Source organism: Staurois parvus, unplaced genomic scaffold (genome assembly GCF_062004578.1).
Source record: "Staurois parvus isolate SC_StPar_1 unplaced genomic scaffold, SC_StPar_1.0 ptg001208l, whole genome shotgun sequence".
Classification (NCBI taxonomy): domain Eukaryota; kingdom Metazoa; phylum Chordata; class Amphibia; order Anura; family Ranidae; genus Staurois; species Staurois parvus.
Genome location: NW_028319004.1, coordinates 529175 through 548947, shown reverse-complemented (window position 1 = coordinate 548947; position 19773 = coordinate 529175). Strand labels below are relative to the sequence as shown.

At 46.6% G+C, this 19773-nt stretch overlaps 1 protein-coding gene across 1 annotated transcript; it reads right to left on the bottom strand.

The window, feature by feature from the left end:
• Positions 1 to 3352: 3352 nt before the first annotated feature.
• On the bottom strand, positions 3353 to 19526 carry LOC149438168 (uncharacterized). The gene is made up of 5 exons (XM_089660184.1): positions 19377 to 19526; positions 5638 to 5805; positions 4454 to 4532; positions 4182 to 4337; positions 3353 to 3402 (listed from the first exon to the last, which is right to left on the bottom strand). The coding sequence occupies exons 1-5, from the start codon at positions 19524 to 19526 to the stop codon at positions 3353 to 3355; spliced, it is 603 nt and encodes a 200-aa protein (XP_089516310.1).
• Between the last annotated feature and the right edge of the window lie 247 nt (positions 19527 to 19773).

The window sequence follows — 19773 nt, the reverse complement described above, 5'->3', positions numbered from 1 at the left end:
GCTGATTGGTTCCCCCAAACCAGGACTCCGCCCACATCAGGCAGCTTGGTCTCTGAGGAGCTTATAATTCCACCCTCAAGGGAACTAGGAAATGGCTCCTCTGATCTCCTACCAGGTCATTTCTTTATTCATGGACCTTAGTCAGAGAGTGAGGAAACAACCAGAACTGTCTTTTATAGGAGGGACAGTGATGAGGGGATTATAGGACGAGGGTCCCCACCCCCTCTATCACTCATCGCCATCTTCCCAACACAAGAAGTACTGCACTTCCTTATTTAGTCCATGATTTAGTCATGAAGAACAGCGGGGCTGAGCCCCACCAGAGGTCAGAGAGTGAGGATGGGGGGAGAACAACCAAGATGAAGACTGGACTGATCCTGAAGACCACCATCATTGGGGTATTGACTCCTCCCTCATTATCACTTTCTGTTTAAGGGTCCAAAGTTGGAGGATGTTATCACATTATTATCACCATGTAAAAGTCTGTGCTCCAATCACATCATCCGATATAACATGTCCAGCTGGGAGGAAATGGGTGTAAAATAATTAAGGCCTAAAGTGAAGGAAATGTGTATTTGCTCCCCGGCTGATGTTGAATGTTCGCCCCTCACACAGAAATAATCGGTCTAACAATGGAATGTTCGGTGTAACACAGAAATGATCGGTCTAACAATGGAATGTTCGGTGTAACACTGAGAGACAGAATACAACAACAAATTCAGCAGAAATGCGTCTAACAAATGATGACGGATCTGCATGTTCATGAGGGAAAGAAGGATTTGATCCCATTCACAAAACATGACTTAGTACTTGGTGGCAAATCCCTTGTTGGCAATCACAAAGGTCAGACGTTTCCTGGAGTTGGCCCCCAGGTTTGCACACATCTCAGGAGGGATTTTGGCCCACTCCTCTTGGCAGATCCTCTCCAAGTCATTAGGGTTTGGTGGCTGACATTTGGCAACTCAAACTTTCAGCTCCCTCCACAGATTTTCAATCGGATGAAGGTCTGGAGACTGGCTAGGCCACTCCAGGGCCTTAATGTGCTTCTTCTTGAGCCGCTCCTTTGTTGCCTTGGCCGTGTGTTTTGGGTCATTGTCATGCTGGAACACCCATCCACCACCCATTTTCAGTGCCCTGGCTGAGGGAAGAAGGTTCTCACCCAAGATTAGACGGTACATTGCCCCGTCCATCGTCCCTTTGATGCGGTGCAGTTGTCCTGTCCCCTTAGCAGAAACCCCCCACCCAAAGCAGAATGTTTCCACCACCACGTTTCACAGTTGGGATGGTGTTCTTGGGGTCATAGGCAGCATTCCTCCTCCTCCAAACACGGCGAGTTGAGTTGATGCCAAAGAGCTGGATTTTGGTCTCCTCTGACCACAACACTTCCCACCAGTCCTCCTTGGCATCATTCAGATGTTCAGTGGCAGACTTCAGACGGGCTGGACATGTGCTTTCTTGAGCAGAGGGACCTTGCGGGCACTGCAGGATTTCAGTCCTTGTCGGCGTAGTGTGTTACCAATTGTTTTCTTGGTGACTGTGGTCCCAGCTGCCTGGAGATCATTGACAAGATCCTCACGTGTAGTTCTGGGATGATTCCTCACTGTTCTCATGATCATTGACAGTCCACGAGGTGAGATCTTGCATGGTGCACCAGACCTAGGGAGACTGACACTTGTTTTGTGTTTCTTCCATTTGTGAATGATTGCACCAACTGTTGTCACCTTCTCACCAAGCTGCTTGGCCATAGTTTGGTAGCCCAGTCCAGCCTTGTGTAGGTCTACCATCTTGTCCCTGACATCCTTGGACAGCTCTTTGGTCTTTGCCATGGTGGAGAGTTTGGAATCTGATGGTTTGATTGCTCCTGTGGACAGGTGTCTTTTATACAGGTAACACAATGAGATTAGCAGCACTCCCTTTAAGAGACTGCTTCTAATCTCAGCTTGTTACCTGTATGAGAGACACCTGGGAGCAAGAAATCCTGCTGAATGATAGGGGATCAAATCCTTCTTTCCCTCATGAACATGCAGATCAGTCATCATTTGTTAGACGCATTTCTGCTGAATTTGTTGTTGTATTCTGTCTCTCAGTGTTACACCAAACATTCCATTGTTAGACCGATCATTTCTGTGTGAGGGGCGAACATTCCATTGTTAGACCGATCATTTCTGTGTGAGGGGCGAACATTCCATTGTTAGACCGATCATTTCTGTGTGAGGGGCGAACATTCAGCATCAGCCGGGGAGCAAATATGCATTTCCTTCACTGTATGTAATGTACAACTTACCATATAGGATACAAAAGTTAGGACTAAACAGTATTAGTTTTAATTTTTCAGGATTTCTTCTACATTCATCTGGTGATCTAGCCAGTAAATCTGTTTTATAAAAACTCTACAGCAGAATGTATCAGTTCCAGGGATGAGGCAGACCATTTACCACTGACAGGGGGCTTACAATGATCAGCTTTTATTTATTCATGTAAAACTTTTAACCCAAAAGGAAAAAATTCTGTTTGATGAAACTGATTATGAAGTGTGAGCTGGAGTTTGGCTTCAATTAGTTACTGTTTTTAAATCTGCTAATACATCTAACACTCCCCTCCCCCCAGACTGACTGCTGCTGTCTCCACAGTGGGGGTGCTGTGATAGGGGGTGTGTGTTTTACTGGCCAGATCACCAGGTGAAAACAGGGAAAAAAGTCAAAGAAAAGGAATGCAGCCGCCACACCCAATGATTGGTAAGCTGCAATATGGGACATTTGTGGTTTAATATCCCTTTAGTTTGGTTGATGAAATCTCATCCTATGTCCAGTGATAGCAGTGACATCTACTGGCCACAGTGAGACATCACAGGACAACCTAAACTTAGGGAGAAACCAAGTGAAGAACTATACAATCAGCCTGAGCCAAGTACAGCCCAGCCACAAACTAAACCCACATAGTACCTCTATTCAGGACAAGGGGCCACACTAATAAATAGTGTAAGGATCACATCAAATTGGTGTTTAGTAAATAGAGATCACTTACAGTGGTTGTAACCCTCAGACATGGAATATGAACAAGGCGTATCCCTCTACAGTGTGTACTTGTCTCACTCCAGAGCAATAAGAGTCATTTCTGTCTGCTGTCTCCTTCCTCTGCGATCAGCAGCTGAGTCACTTCTGACAAGTCTTCCTGACACCAAGAGAAGAAATGTGAAAGGGGAGAAGCTCCAGCACACAGCCTGTGATTGACAGCCTCAGCTCTGTTCCTGTGTGAAAGGGGTGTGTACCTTCCCTCCAATCATCTTTCAGAGCTCACCTCACTGAGCTCTGCAGAATGTGACTTTATCTCTCTGTCTCTTTTTTCTGACTTCTCAGACAATCTGTTTACATTCTGGGCTTTGAACAGTTGTAGAGAAGATTGCTACAGATAAAAAGGTGCAACATACGTAGGATTTGTTTTATCTCTGTGTATCACCTGAGGCCAGTCACTGCACTGGGTATATGGAGGGATTACAACCACTTTAAATGTCTACTGTAGACAAGTTGCAGAGATCCCACACCGCTGCCTCCCATCTCCTGAGACTGCACTCAGTGACTTGGGTCTGAGACACTACAGACATATCCCTCCACCCGGCACAGCCAGCAGACCACAGAGCAAGGAACCCTGGGAGAAATGTTCTGTCAGAGATCTTACTAGACCCGGGCATGGGGAAGAAGTACCAAATCACATGTCCCAGGTGCCTAGGTCTAGTAACATCTATGGTGAAAATGAAACTTTTGCTGCCAGCTGAACCCCAGAACCTCCATAAATCCAGTCTAGATACATAAATTGTGTCTGCAGCACAGAGAAGGAAGATTATCCGAGAGAAATCCAGGAATACAGGACGGGGAACACAGCTCAGGAAAGTGACCAGGGGATTACAGGCTGATATCACCCAGTCCCCGCCCTACTCTGGACCAATCAGTGAGCAGTATGGGTGGAGGAATGGATTTAGTGTTCATGACCCACCTGTGCTGATCTCTGTAGGAGTGTCCTCCTCTATAAATGTCCCCGTTATTCCATCCTCCTCCATAGACTGCTGATCATCCCTCACATACGCCTCTTCTTCTTCTGCTTTCACCTCAAATTCTATATCGATTGGATCTCCACTCTAAATCAAGGAAATGAGAGAAAATATCATCTGTAAAATGTAAGGTCACATAAAAATCCACACATCATCTTTACAAGTCCATTTTCTAGATGCTCTGTTCCACCAACCTTGCAATGATGAGGGATGGTGTGACCTTCCTGTGTGGAATCCCGGGAATACAGAGGACGGGGACATCTCTCTGGTGGGTTCCCATGACTGGATCCATCTGTAGGAAACACACACACTGACTGAATCCATTGTTTCTATGTGTTTATCAGATGATGGGGGATCTAGGTGGATCCTCCGTACTGCTCTCTCCTTTACAATAAAGTCTCCTCTTACCCGGTGATGTGAGGGGCGGCTGATTGTCCATCATGACGTCCTTGTAGAGATCCTTGTGTCCTTCTAAATACTCCCACTCCTCCATGGAGAAATAGACAGTGACACCCTGACACCTTATAGGAACCTGACACACACAATGATACAGTCACCATCCAGACACATCCCTTGTCTGTTACTGGAGAATGTCCCAGAATTCCCGGCACCGCTCACCTCTCCTGTCAGCAGCTCCATCATCTTCTTGGTGACTTCTAGAATCTTCTGTGTCTTCTGTCTTGTAGGGATCAGGGATGGAGGTGGGGGGATGGTGATGGGATTCTGGATTCTCGAGGATCTTGTGGTCATACGATGAGATCTCCTTCTGGTGTCATTGTCGGTAGATTTCTTCATGACTCCTGTACAGTTCTGTGTAATACAAAGATAAATCTCACTCTCCCATAATCCCTCACTTCTATGGTCAGCTCTAGATTTATTCTCCAGGGATTGGCCACAATGTGCCGACTCAGCAAAGGACAGACATGTCCATCCAATGATATGATGACAATGGGGTCAGATTTATAGCTCCTTCTAGAAGTCATATAATAGAGTCACTAATGGTTTACTAGTAAGGCTCACTGACCCACCAGGAAATGTCACCCATGGATTTAGTGGTCAGTGGGCGTGGCATGCTGGTAATCATGGGTCTCTCTGATTGGACGAAAGCTGAGATTGTTCTCTTCTATAACCAATGCCGCCATCTTGTTCTATAACCAAATCTCATAGAGTCCGGACACTTTATGTATTCACAGTACTTGTGTGGATGTCGTTATTGATTACAGAACATCAGAAGACTTCAAGTGACTCTGAATCCCTCCCAGTGTACAGCCGAGTCAGATTTAACCCCTTCATTACACTCACCTCTCCAGTCAGCAGGCTGAGGATCTCCAGGGTGAGCTTCAATATCGTCTCATTCCGGGGAAATTCCTTCCTTACAATCTTCACAAAATCCAAAGTCTGCTGATTGTCCATCATGACGTCCTTGTAGAGGTCCTTGTGTCCTTCTAAATACTCCCACTCCTCCATGGAGAAATAGACAGTGACACCCTGACACCTTATAGGAACCTGACACACACAATGATACAGTCACCATCCAGACACATCCCTTGTCTGTTACTGGAGAATGTCCCAGAATTCCCGGCACCGCTCACCTCTCCTGTCAGCTGATGGACCATCATGGTGGTCAGTTCCAGAATCTTCTGCTCTTTCTCCCTCTCAGGTATCAGAGAATGAGATGGAGGCACCATGGTGAGGCTCTGGGTTCTGCTCCATCCTCCTGAGATTGGCTCCCCACTAGACTTCTTCTTTACAACATAATCCTACAGATCAGGAGACAAATAAAACAATATCAACCACCTGACATCATCTAAATGTGTGCAAAAATAAAATGGTCTATTGACCAGAATAGACAAGAGTGATGTCATGTGACCTCCCAGAATCCTCCTCACCTCTCCGGTCAGGTCTGTGTTTTATTAATAGAGATAAGAGTGATGTCATGTGACCTCCCAGAATCCTCCTCACCTCTCCGGTCAGGTCTGTGTTTTATTAATAGAGATAAGAGTGATGTCATGTGACCTCCCAGAATCCTCCTCACCTCTCCGGTCAGGTCTGTGTTTTATTAATAGAGATGAGAGTGACGTCATGTGACCTCCCAGAATCCTCCTCACCTCTCCCGTCAGGTCTGTGTGTTATTAATAGAGATGAGAGTGATGTCATGTGACCTCCCAGAATGCTCCTCACCTCTCCGGTCAGCAGGTAGATGATCTCCAGGGTGAGGTTTAGTATCTTCTCAGTCATGTGACTCCGGTCCTCCTCCATCCTCATTGGTGCCATCATGTGATCTATACAGGTCTCCTTGTAGACGGATAACTTTGGGAAATGAAAGTAAGAATGATTTGGATGGTATTGGTCACACAATAATAGGATGTGGATGTGAGGGGGGAATAGGAGGGTTGCTGGACATTGAAGAACTACTCCCCCCATGGGAAGACATTTTCTTTGGACTGTTTAGTGTTTACTACAATTTTGAGGTCCGGGGCCCCTTTCTCTGTTGGGTTTGTTTGGTCTCTTAACTGGTTTTGATGAGTATTAGATCTGCAGACAAGGAATGATAAATATGATCCTTCCTATGGACTAGTTTGCTCTGAGGCAGTGCTGTGAGGTCAATGTCGGCTCATCATGCAGGGATGGTCACTTTACATCGCCTGACGCCCGGGACATGTAGTTCTGGGGGCCGGGCAAGTATTGTTTTTAATCTTTATCCCTGCTGAGGGCAAGCCGCAGGGCTCTCCTTTCAGGTGCCAGCCTCTGCCACCCCGTGTGTGTGATCCTCTCCTGTACCTACTATGCTTCCCCGGCTCCACCTATCCATCTATGGGCCCGGGTCAGCGGGTGTCGGAGGGTAGAGGGGATGGAGGAGAGCGGACACGTTCACTCCCTTCTTGTCCTGACCCAGAAGTGACGTTATGGCAGATTTCCTGACAATCAAGGCCGGTAAAGAATGTAATGCGATGCGATGTGCTCTACATTACATCCAATGGAGTACAGGGGAGACATTGGGTCCCCTTAAGTAAAAATGTTTTTTTTAAATGTAAAGAATTAAAGTTACACCCAAGTACATAACTCCTCCTCTTAAAAAATTTGAAGCCCCCTCCCCCCATCCCCACATATATGCATGCCCAAACGTAAGAGCACACGCTGGAGCCCCTACACGTGATAACATGGATTGTGATACACGTTACATATCACCGGTCACACCAGAATGAGAGGATAATTCTAGGAGCAGACCTCCTCCGTACTCTATACTGATGACCTAGAAGGGGCTATAAATGTGTCCCCTATAGATAATACCGGGGACTAAAGGTTGTCACCATTTCAGCACACACAACTTAAGGTTTGACATGTTGGATATCTATTTACTCGCTGCAACCTCGGCTTTTATATTATTACACATAAATGGGTCATTTATTGCTTTTTGTGCTCTGAACTCAGCTTAAGTGTATTTTTTAATGAAATTTGCCATTTCCTAGACTTTGTGATAAAATTTTGTGATATAAAAAATTAGAACTGCCGCTATTTTATTCTCTAAAGTCTCTACTTGCAGAAAATCTATATTTTGGGGGTTTTGTGTCATCTTCAGGATAAAATGATTTTTTAAATGTGCAAAAAATGAAAAAAATGGCTCTGGGAGTGAAAGGGAGGAAGGATGAGCAGGACACTCCCCTTTCCTGAGGAGCAGCCAATCTGTACTCATTACACTGCAAGGTCTCTCCCCTCCCTGCTAGTCCCCAGGTGCAGTGCTGGAGACAGGCGGGGGAGGGGAGGAGGAGATAAACAGAACAATGTTACACATATTACACATTTAAGTTGCTATAAAGCCCCTTTCATTTTTTTAAAGCCACAAACATTCCTAAAAGAGCCTCAGATTTATATACATTTGTTGTAAATAGGAAATAACATCTTATTACCTCCTCTGCTGCCTCTTCCACCAACGTCTCTGATATACTTCTTCCCGCCTCACCTCTCATCTGAAACTTCCTGTCTTTACCTGACATCACTTCCTGTCTGTACCTGACATCACTTCCTGTCTGTGCCTGACATCACTTCCTGTCTGCATTCCATAGAGACTTCCTGTGTGAGTATAGGTGAGATCCCCACCTTGTGGAGTTCAGAGGAACTGCAGCCCCGAGATCCATCCCATAATCCCCCTTCCTGTATAATATGTACCTTACAGGGATACTACGGGAGATGAAACATTACTGAATAAAGGAAGAAGAAATAAATGTAACTCTTATGTAACCAACTGTTCAACAAACATCTCTTATTACATATAGAAAAGTCTTACAAACACAGAACACAAAATACAAATGTATAGCTAATGAGAGCGATCCCGCCAAACCTGATCCTTCTGGGGGGGACAATGCAAAAATATATATCAATCCACTCATAATGACATCATCTCCTGCAGCCTATTAGCTCCCATTTCCCTCTCTATGTCTCAGCGGATCTCCTGCAGCCTATTAGCTACCATTTCCCTCTCTATGTCTCAGCTGATCTCATGCAGCCTATTAGCTCCCATTTCCCTTTCTATGTCTCAGCGGATCTCCTGCAGCCTATTAGCACCCATTTCCCTCTCTATGTCTCAGCGGATCTCCTGCAGCCTATTAGCACCCATTTCCCTCTCTATGTCTCAGCTGATCTCCTGCAGCCTATTAGCACCCATTTCCCTCTCTATGTCTCAGCTGATCTCCTGCAGCCTATTAGCACCCATTTCCCTCTCTATATTTCAGCGGACCTCCTGCAGCCTATTAGCACCCACTTCCATCTATATGTCTCAGCGGATCTCTTGCAGCCTATTAGCACCCATTTCCCTCTCTATGTCTCAGTAGATCTCCTGCAGCCTATTAGCACCCATTTCCCTCTCTATGTCTCAGCAGATCTCCTGCAGCCTATTAGCACCCATTTCCCTCTCTATGTCACACATTACAACAAGCTGTCACAAAGGTAAATGTAAAATAAAAGCAGAGAGGGAGAGAAGGCTGATAAAGCAGCTCATCGATGAGAGGTACATAAGAACATACAATGTCAATACAAAACAGTGACATGGCTATCAATCACAAACGATCGGAGCAGACAGATCGGTGTCATAGGTGTCCCGTGGGTCCTGAACTGCCTCCAGCGCAGGGACAGTAGCAGGGTGTAAAGCAGGTAGGTACTCCAACTTTCTCATTTCTGCTCTGACCTTCATCAGTGCCGGTAACATGGGGGACATAGAAGACAGCCAATGCATGGGAATGGTTCTCCTGGCTGCCCTCAGAATGTAGGTGGAAAGTTTCCTCGCACATTTAGAGAGACCCGAAAAGGTAGACCCAACAGAAAGTAAATGGGCTCAAAAGGGACAGGAGCCCGCAGAAGTAACCACAATGGGGTAAGGACCTCCTCCAAAAGGGCGCAATGGACCGGCAATCCCCAAAAATGTGGAAAAGAGTGTCAGTTTCCATCCCACAACACCAGCAAACAGAAGAAACATTCAGGTTACGATCATGGAGAACCTCAGGGGTCCGATACCAAAACATCGGGGTCTTAGAAGGATTTTCTGTACACATTACACACACAGAAGATTTAGAAGAGGCCTCCCAAATCCTACTCCATTGATCCAACCCAATATCACATTGAAGGAAACGGGACCATTTACACATATAAAGGGGAGAACCAATAGAAAAAGGGCGACATCTACAAGCAATGTATACGTAGCGGAAATGATGTCCCGGTGGTGTGGGCCTTGGAGGCAGATATGATCTAAAGGGGTAGGTTGTTCAAGAGTCAGAGAAGAGGCTTTGGAGGCAAAAATGTGTTGTATCTGTAGATAAAATACTGATGGGGTGGAATGCGAGCAGCTTTTTGAATGTCAGGGAAGGATTTAAGGTTGTGAATTACGGGATTGACCAAATGTCACAATTGGAATAGATAAGCCTCAGCCCAAGGAGGGACTCGACCAATGGCCAGACTATCTGGGAGACTTGGATTAAAAATGATGTTGGTCAAGGGGGAACACTTAGAGCCTAGGATGAATCTAACCCTACACCTCCTCCATATAGACAACATAAACTGCATGGGTCCTAATATGAGAGGAGAGGTAGTGCGGGCTGTGACAAAATAAGTCCCCCTCATTCCCTCTTTACACCAAGTCATGGCCAGACATGCACGCCTCGGTTAGCTAGTCGCTGTGGTCGTGTGCATGTGGGTGGGATCCGTGACAGCCTCTGATGACTCCTCTGTAATCCAATAAAGCTGATGGACCTCAGATGTCTTCCTTGTCCTATGATGAAGCTGATGGACCTCTGATGTCTCCCCTATCCTCTGATGAAGCTGATGGACCTCTGATGACTCCCCTGTACTCTGATGAAGTTGATGGACCTCTGATGACTCCCCTGTCCTCCAATAAAGCTGATGGAAGTCTGATGTCTCCCTTGTCCTACGATGAAGCTGATGGACCTCTAATGTCTCCCCTGTCTTCTCATTAGGCTGATAGACCTCTGATGTCTCCCCTGTCCTCTGATTAGGCTGATAGACCTCTGATTTCTCCTCTGTCCTCTGATAAAGCTAATGGACCTCTGATGTCTGCCCTGTCTCCAATGAGGCTGATGGACCTCTGATGTCTCCCCTGTCCTCTGATGAAGCTGATGGACCTCTGATGTCTCCCCTGTCCTCTGATGAAGCTGATAGACCTTTGCATTCTCCTCTGTCCTCTGATGAAGCTAATGGACCTCTGATGTCTCCCATCTCCAATGAGGCTGATGGACCTCTGATGTGTGCCTATCCTCTGATGAAGCTGATGGACCTCTGATGACTCCCCTGTCCTCTGATAAAGCTGATGGACCTCTGATGTCTCCCTTGTTCTACAATGAAGCTGATGGACATTTTGATGTCTCCCCATTCTCAGATGAAGCTGATGGACTTCTGATGTCTCTCCTGTCATCTGATGAATCTGATGGACCTCTGACGTCTCCCCATCCTCTGATATCCTCCAGTCAATGTTCACTGAAGGAAGGGGGATCCAGGAGTGAACATTCACTGAAGGAAGGGAAGATCCATGAACGAATGCTCACTCCAGGAGGGAGAAATCCAGGAGTGAATGTTCACCATGGGAAGTGGAAATCCAGGAGTAAATGTTCAATAAAGGAAGGGGGATCCAGGAGAGAATGTTCACTAATCTCTCACCCCTCTAACTGGTATCAACCCATGTGTCAATCCTAGGTGTGCTAATGGGCCCATGACAGGGGTGTGTGGGGGGACCTACCTTTATCAGGGTGTGTGGGGAAAACCCCCATTGCTGGGCTATGCAGGGGGACCTACCATTACTTATATGTATGGAGGAATCCACCATAACCTGAGTGTGTGCGGGAGGGCTCACCATTACCAGGGTGTGTGCGCGGGGGGGCACCATTGCTGGGGTGTGTGGGGGAACCCACCATTACAATGGAGTTTGGGGGAGCCAACCATTACTGGGGTATATGGGGGACCCACCATTTGTCAATAAGATAACACCGTGTTATCATTAGTTCATTTTTAAAGTGGAGTTCCCCTTCATCTTCATACTTCTCCTAATGTTGGATGAGGGTCTGGTATGGATATTAAAGGGGAACCCCACACTTATTTCGTTTTGAAGCAGAGTTTTCCTTTATATTGTTAGACCTCACAGTTGAGCTGAACTTTTACTGCCCCCTATATCTGCAGAGGCAGTGGGCAGTGTCTACACATATCCCAGTAGTGATGGTTGTCTTCGCAGTCACAGCAGGAATTATCCCCAAGATGTCACTTTTGATGGGTGTATCTCCTGCTGAATGTGACCCATTGAAGTGAATGAGGCTGTTTCTTGACCCCCCAACAAGTGCATGCAATGCATGTGACTCACAAACTGCACCAAAAACACAAGGCAGGTGCATTTTTGAAGTGGTTTGCCATGTTTTCCATTGATTTCAATGGGGAGGTGCATTTTTTGTGTGGCTTTTTTTTACCACACCAAACCTGCACTAAAAATGTGACAAGCAGGACTTTGAAAAATGCAGCGGCCCCGCATCGGCTGAGTGTAAAAAGGAATCTGGGAGGGAAATGTAATTTGTTGGCAATTTAAAACTCTTCTCTAGATTTGTAAATGTCAGGGACGTGCGATGATTGACACCCCCTTACCCAGGTAATGGGGACTTGTAATCTGACAGATTCACACAGGAATTGTTCATTGCTGAAGGAACCCCGAGAAACCTTTGGAGGAACCCTGACTGAGAGAGGCTGGACTAGGCAGTCATATATTTCTGCCCCCTTGGTGGGAGTGGAGGTGACCCCTCTATCAGTGTACCGATCCCCCTGAAGGGGCTGCTTAAGTTTGTTCTCTCCACCACTCTGCCTCCCAACCCCAAGAACTGTCTCAGCCCCAACTGACACCCCTGACAATAGTGAAGTACAAGGACCAATGAAAAGCACACACGGTATAATAAACACAGAGATCAGCTTTACTGTAAGACCTCTATGGGAAGTAATAAACATGAACAACAGGTATACGTTCGGTGAATCAAGAGAACAGCAAATCCTGAGACCGGAAGCAATATAACTCACTTTTACACTCAGGCTGCTTTCAGGGGATTCCAACCGTGAATAACCCCAAGAGCAGAGGAAACACTTACATGGCGCCCTCAATGTGGGTCTAAACCCCTTTACATAAACTCAGCTCTATGATGTCCAAGCAGGAGGAGAGCAGAAGGATGACTCTGTGGTGTCAGACTTCTCCCTTCTAACCCCCGACACCACAAGCCCAATAGGCAAACACTGCGCCCAACTGATGCTTCATAGCTACTGTCCAAGGTAGAGCTATTCCCTCCCACACCATGCAATATAGAGGCCTGAATACGCATGCGCGTGCCCGTATGGCACCAGTAACGTCAGTCTCTTGGTAACAGGATGAATGTTGGGGTCTTCAGCGAGACACTTTCATTGGTGCACTTACACTCCTATGGTAAAGTATCATTGTAATCCCGTGGCAGGATTTGTATAGCAAAGCAAACACTGTGTCTGTATAGCAGAGCCATCTACACAACCCAGTGCCTGGTGAGTATGGGAGAAGTGTCATGTCTCTGTGTGCCGTGTTCCTGTCATCTGCCAGGGGGCAAAATCCCTCTCACCAGATCCTGGGACTAAGGCCCAAACCATGGTCCTGGAAATGACCGGCTCCTGTGGTCACCTCACGATGAGCCCTTCACACTGTCGGTGTAGGCACTGTACTGTAGGCCACATCTCTCAGGTTGGATGTTCCCTGACTGATGCAGATACCTAAACATGGAGTGAACTGACCCTGAGCACTTCTCTGCCAGGTCCAGACTGTCTCCTGCCACATGCAGACTGCCTCCCCTCAGGAAAAACAAGATGGAGTCCTTCACTTTGCTCTCACTAAGCATGCTGGTCTCTGTAGTTCCATCCCTCATATCAGCCTATCAGGCCATTTCTGTTCAGGACTGCATATTCCACAATGCTTTGCAGCTGCACCTCCTGCTTGAGAAAGTCCCTGTCATTGGCTCCTTTAATAGCTCTTCTGATTGGCTCTCTCTGTATTACAGTCTGAGAGGAGAAGGGAGGGGCTGAAATCCCTGACTGCCTTGTGTGTATCCAGTGCCAGTGTCAGATTTCACAGGAGATGCCAGTCAGCAGGTTACAGCAGTCACAGATAGGAGTCATTTCCTCCCCTACACAAGGATCTACAGTCCATACACACCCAGCACAAGGCCGGGGCCACACTACCAGACGCTTCTCGGGGCTGCAGTTCCTCTGAGCTCCTCAAGGTGGGGATCTCACTTCTACCCACACAGGAAGTCTCTATGGAAGACAGGAAGTGATGTCAGGTACAGACAGGAAGTAGAGATGAGACGTGGCTGGAAGTAGCAGCAGAGGAGGTAATAAGATGTTATGTTCTATTTACACCCAGTAACCCCCCGTCATGTCTGTCCTTTTCCTCCATAGTCACGTCCGTCCTCTTCCTCCATAGTCATGTCCGTCCTCTTCCTCCATAGTCATGTCTGTCCCCTTCCTCCATAGTCATGCCCGTCCTCTTCCTCCATAGTCATGCCCGTCCTCTTCCTCCATAGTCACGTCCGTCCTCTTCCTCCATAGTCACGTCCGTCCTCTTCCTCCATAGTCATGTCCGTCCTCTTCCTCCATAGTCACTGTGATGTCTTTTATCTCCAGCAGATGATGATACACACATATATAGTGTGGGAACCCAGATTAACCCCTTCAGGAGCAGAACATTCCCCCACTTCCGGGGCCGGAACATTATTCTCATTGTGGAGAGGTGTCACCTTTCCCACCAATCACTCTCTTACCTCATCAGTCTATACCAAAGGATTTTACCACTTTTATAAATGGCGGGGGATGGAGAATCCTATGACATCACACTGACCTCACAGCTCCTCCTCCCAATGTCCCTCCATCCAGAGTCAGAGAATTCTATGACATCACACTGATCTCACAGCTCCTCCTCCCAATGTCCTTCCATCCAGAGTCAGAGAATCCTATGACATCACACTGACCTCACAGCTCCTCCTCCCAATGTCCTTCTATCTAGAGTCAGGGAATCCTATGACATCACACTGACCTCACAGCTCCTCCTCCCAATGTCCCTCCATCCAGAGTCAGAGAATCCTATGACATCACACTGACCTCACAGCCACCAATGTCCCTCCATCCAGCTCTTTTTTCTTTTTTCCGGTGCTCTTAAGATATGGGCGGACCCTTTACATCCTCACAGCCAAAGCAGAACTGTTGCTCCAGCATTTTATGTAATGACGTCAGAATTCCTTTTATCTGCGTAGTGTGGGGGTCCTGTGGGGGGAAATTATACCTCAGCCTGAAGTGGGGCTTTAATAAAATGGAGACCTGAATGGAGAGGTGAGGAGGATTCTGGGAATATCATTTGATGTGACTATTTGTGTTCAGATGTAGAGTTTTCCTCCTGTGAAGTCTGGAGATCATATGACATCACATTGCCTCCACCTCCCTCCCTGATAGAAGAGAGAAAGAAGAAGAAGATTCTAGAAGTCACCAGAGAGATCACTGAGCTGCTGACAGGAGAGGTGAGCGGTGCCGGGAATTCTGGGACATTCTCCAGTAACAGACAAGGGATGTGTCTGGATGGTGACTGTATCATTGTGTGTGTCAGGTTCCTATAAGGTGTCAGGGTGTCACTGTCTATTTCTCCATGGAGGAGTGGGAGTATTTAGAAGGACACAAGGATCTCTACAAGGACGTCATGATGGACAATCAGCCGCCCCTCACATCACCGGGTAAGAGGAGACTTTATTGTAAAGGAGAGAGCAGTACGGAGGATCCACCTAGATCCCCCATCATCTGATAAACACATAGAAACAATGGATTCAGTCAGTGTGTGTGTTTCCTACAGATGGATCCAGTCATGGGAACCCACCAGAGAGATGTCCCCGTCCTCTGTATTCCCGGGATTCCACACAGGAAGGTCACACCATCCCTCACCATCATCAGGTAGATGATGACAATTATTGGTAGTTGTGATTTATACACAGCATGTTTGTTACAATGAATGTTTTATTATATCTTTCAGAGTGGAATCCTCGGGGATGAGAATATTGATGTTAAAGAAGAGTATAAAGAGGAGGATGAGGAGTATGGAGTGATGGAGGAGTTTTCAGAAGGACACAAGAAGATGATGGAGCCACCTAATACCAGGAACCCACCAGAGAGATGTCCCCGTCCTCTGTATTCCCGGGATTCCACACAGGAAGGTCACACCATCCCTCATCATTGCAAGGTTGGTGGGATGGAACATCTAGAACATGGACTTGAGGAGACAATGGATTTTGTGTGTGATGTCACAATCATAAATCTTGCATTTTTCAGATGATATTTTCTCTCATTTCCTTGATTTAGAGTGGAGATCCAATCGATATAGAATTTGAGGTGAAAGCAGAAGAAGAAGAGGCGTATGTGAGGGATGATCAGCAGTCTATGGAGGAGGATGGAATAACGGGGACATTTATAGAGGAGGACACTCCTACAGAGATCAGCACAGGTGGGTCATGAACACTAAATCCATTCCTCCACCCATACTTGTCATGCTTCCCTTCACATTGATCCAGCACCGGGTTTTGCCTCCTGTCCGTGTTGCTCGGGTTCCTGCCTATCCCCCCTGAACCTAGGTATTATCAAGTCTTTGTACCTGTGTATTAGTGTTCCAGCAACGTGTCTTCATGTGGAAGCCGCACCCCTCTGGTTCCTGTGGTGTTCACTGCCGCTTGAGTATTCCCATATTCTGTGTGCTGTTTGATCCTGTCTTTGTTCTCTGTGTTTTCCCTCTGGCTGTGCAGTTATATTCCCTTTGGTTTCTGTCCGTGGATCCCCTCATTTCCTGTTGCTGTGTGTGTCCTTCTCAGCATTGTTTCCTGTTGTTTGCCTGCAGCCCTTTCCATCTTGCTGAGTCTCTCTCTCTGCACCATTGCTCAGCATCCCTCCCTCTCCTGCACTTTACACGTGTTCCCTGCATCCTCTCCCCCGGAGCCCCTTCCTAGGTTGCTGCAGTAGGTGACCTTGGTTCCTAGTATCCTGTGTGTACCGCGTGTCCTTCCAACATGCTATTTGGTTGCACTGTGCCTGTACGGGTGTGTTAGAGAGCCACAACCTGGGGGCTGCTGAAGACCGGATGGCCCCTTAGATCCTACGACTCTTGTGTGCGGTCACACTGCTCCTGTATATGTGAGGACCGGTACCCAGGTACACCTGTTTAGTTGTTTCCACTGGCCCACTATAGATCCTGAGTTTACAGTCCCAGGTGGTCTTCTCCTCTGATCGTGACAATACTGCTCTCTGATTGGTCCAGAGTAGAGTAACCACTGCAATATCAGCACATGGGACACAATTTATGTATCTAGACTAGATTTATATCGATTCTGGGGTTCAGCTGGCAGCAAAATGTTCATCTTCTTCATAGGTGTTGCGCTACCTAGGCACTTGGGGCATGTGTCTTGGGGTTCTTACCAATGGCCGGATCTAGCAAGATCTGATGTCTGCTGGCTGTGCCGGGTGGAGGGATATGTCTGTAGTGTCTCAGACCCAAGTCACTGAGTGCAGTCTCAGGAGATGGGAGGCAGCGGTGTGGGATCTCTGCAACTTGTCTACAGTAAACATTTAAACTTCCTCTAAATACCCATAATTTGAGTCCTGACCCTTATACTGTATATTATATAGTATATTGCATGTTACATATACCTGACCCCTGCACTATATACTCCATGTTGTACATTACATACTCCTGACCCCTGCACTATATACTCCATCTTGTACATTACATACTCCTGACACCTGCACTATATACTCTATGTTGTACATTACATACTCCTGACCCCTGCACTATATACTCTATATTGTACATTACATACTCCTGACACCTGCACTATATACTCTATGTTGTACATTACATACTCCTGACACCTGCACTATATACTCTATGTTGTACATTACATCCTCCTGACCCCTGCACTATATACTCTGTGTTGTACATTCCATAGTCCTGACTTCTGCTCTCCCCCTCCCCCCACTGCTATATATACACATAATATGGATTCTCTTTTGTTACACCCATTTCCTCCCAGCTGAACATTTTATATCGGATGATGTGATTGGAGCACAGACTTTTACATGGTGATAATAATGTGATAACATCCTCCAACTTTGGACCCTTAAACAGAAAGTGATAATGAGGGAGGAGTCAATACCAAAATGATGGTGGTCTTCAGGATCAGTCCAGTCTTCATCTTGGTTGTTCTCCCCCCATCCTCACTCTCTGACCTCTGGTGGGGCTCAGCCCCGCTGTTCTTCATGACTAAATCATGGAGTAAATAAGGAAGTGCAGTACTTCTTATGTTGGGAAGATGGCGATGAGTGATAGAGGGGGTGGGGACCCTCGTCCTATAATCCCCTCATCACTGTCCCTCCTATAAAAGACAGTTCTGGTTGTTTCCTCACTCTCTGACTAAGGTCCATGAATAAAGAAATGACCTGGTAGGAGATCAGAGGAGCCATTTCCTAGTTCCCTTGAGGGTGGAATTGTAAGCTCCTCAGAGACCAAGCTGCCTGGTGTGGGCGGAGTCCTGGTTTGGGGGAACCAATCAGCTCCTGTCTAGTAATCCTCTTTGTCTTTGTATTTTAGTCCATGGCCGGGAGATGAGGAAAACCTCCGAGGATTGTCTCACTTTGTCTCCAGACTGGAAAGTAGAAGATGAGGACATCACACAGTATAGTCCAGGAGAAAACCCGGCTCCCTCCAATGTCCATCCGGCACCACCCAGTGTAGATGGACCATCGGATTCCTCGTATCCTGAGGAACCTCAGACTGTGCGGGACCGGGCCTGTTTTCCAACAAGGAAGAGCTTCTCCTGTACTGAGTGCGGGAAATGTTTTTCAGATAAGTCTAATCTTTACAGACATAAGAAATTGCACACTGGGGACAAGCCACATTCCTGTCCTCTGTGTGGGAAATGTTTTTCACAGAAGCCCCATCTTTACATACATCAGAGATCTCACACGGGGGAGAAGCCTTATTCCTGTCCTGAGTGCGGGAAATGTTTTTCACAGATGTCCCATCTTTACACACATCAGAGATTACACACTGGACAGAAGCCGTATTCCTGTCCTGAGTGCGGGAAATGTTTTTCAGGGAGATCCGGCCTTAACACACATCAGAGATTTCATACAGGAGAAAAGCCATATTCTTGTTCTGAGTGCGGGAAATGTTTTTTGCAGAAGTCCGATCTTTACAGACATCAGAGAATTCACACGGGGGAGAAGCCACATTCCTGTCCTGAGTGAGGGAAATGTTCCTCACTGAAGTCCTGTCTTCCTGTACATCAGGGGTCCCACACAACCCTCGAGGTGCATTAGTGCCTTGAGTGTGGGAAATGTCTTCTAGATGAATGTTGCTGGACATCCCAGCTCTCATGTGGGGAAGAAGCACACCCTGATATACACCTCAGATATACTCCATGGCTGACCTTCATCATGGAAGAAACAGTTCATAAGGAGATCAGAGGTCCCCAAAGACATGGATGAAGTGTGGGACCAAGTTGGCCATTGATAGCAGGAGAAGAATAAAAATGGAGTCCTGACCTTTCATTGGCTGAGTACATTTTTTTAACATTCTTTATTGAGTTTTCTAAAGAGATATACAAAGAAGCAATATGTCTGGGGTGAAAGAGGAGACGAGTACCTCATACTTCTTGCCATGACTTCTGAATAAAAGATAAATCACAGTAACCAATGAAATAATTGGAATCTCTCCAATAAAGAAAGAGGAAGGAATCTTCTGGCAGGAACTGACCTGGAGGTGTGACCGGGTGTGATACCTGATCAGAAAACATGGATGGACTCTCTCCTGAGACTTTGTTCCCAACTCCAATAAGTGAGAGGAGCAGAATGTCATAATGTTCCTAGATGTCATGATAAAGCCAAGGAAGTAAGGTTCGGCCATGAGTGCGCACAGACACATCAGGAGAGCAAAAGAATGACAACGTCATGAACCAGAAAACCAAGGTATACACGGCCTGATGGGGAGCAACACCTGTTATGTATGCGTGTCCTCAATGCGTGTTCCATACACGGCTGTCTGATCTCTACAATGTAACCACCTTCACCAACCCATCCATAGAAGTAAAAGAAGGCAACATAGAGGATTGCTCCAAGGATGTAAGTGTTGCTGCAATAAAAGTGTCCCATCT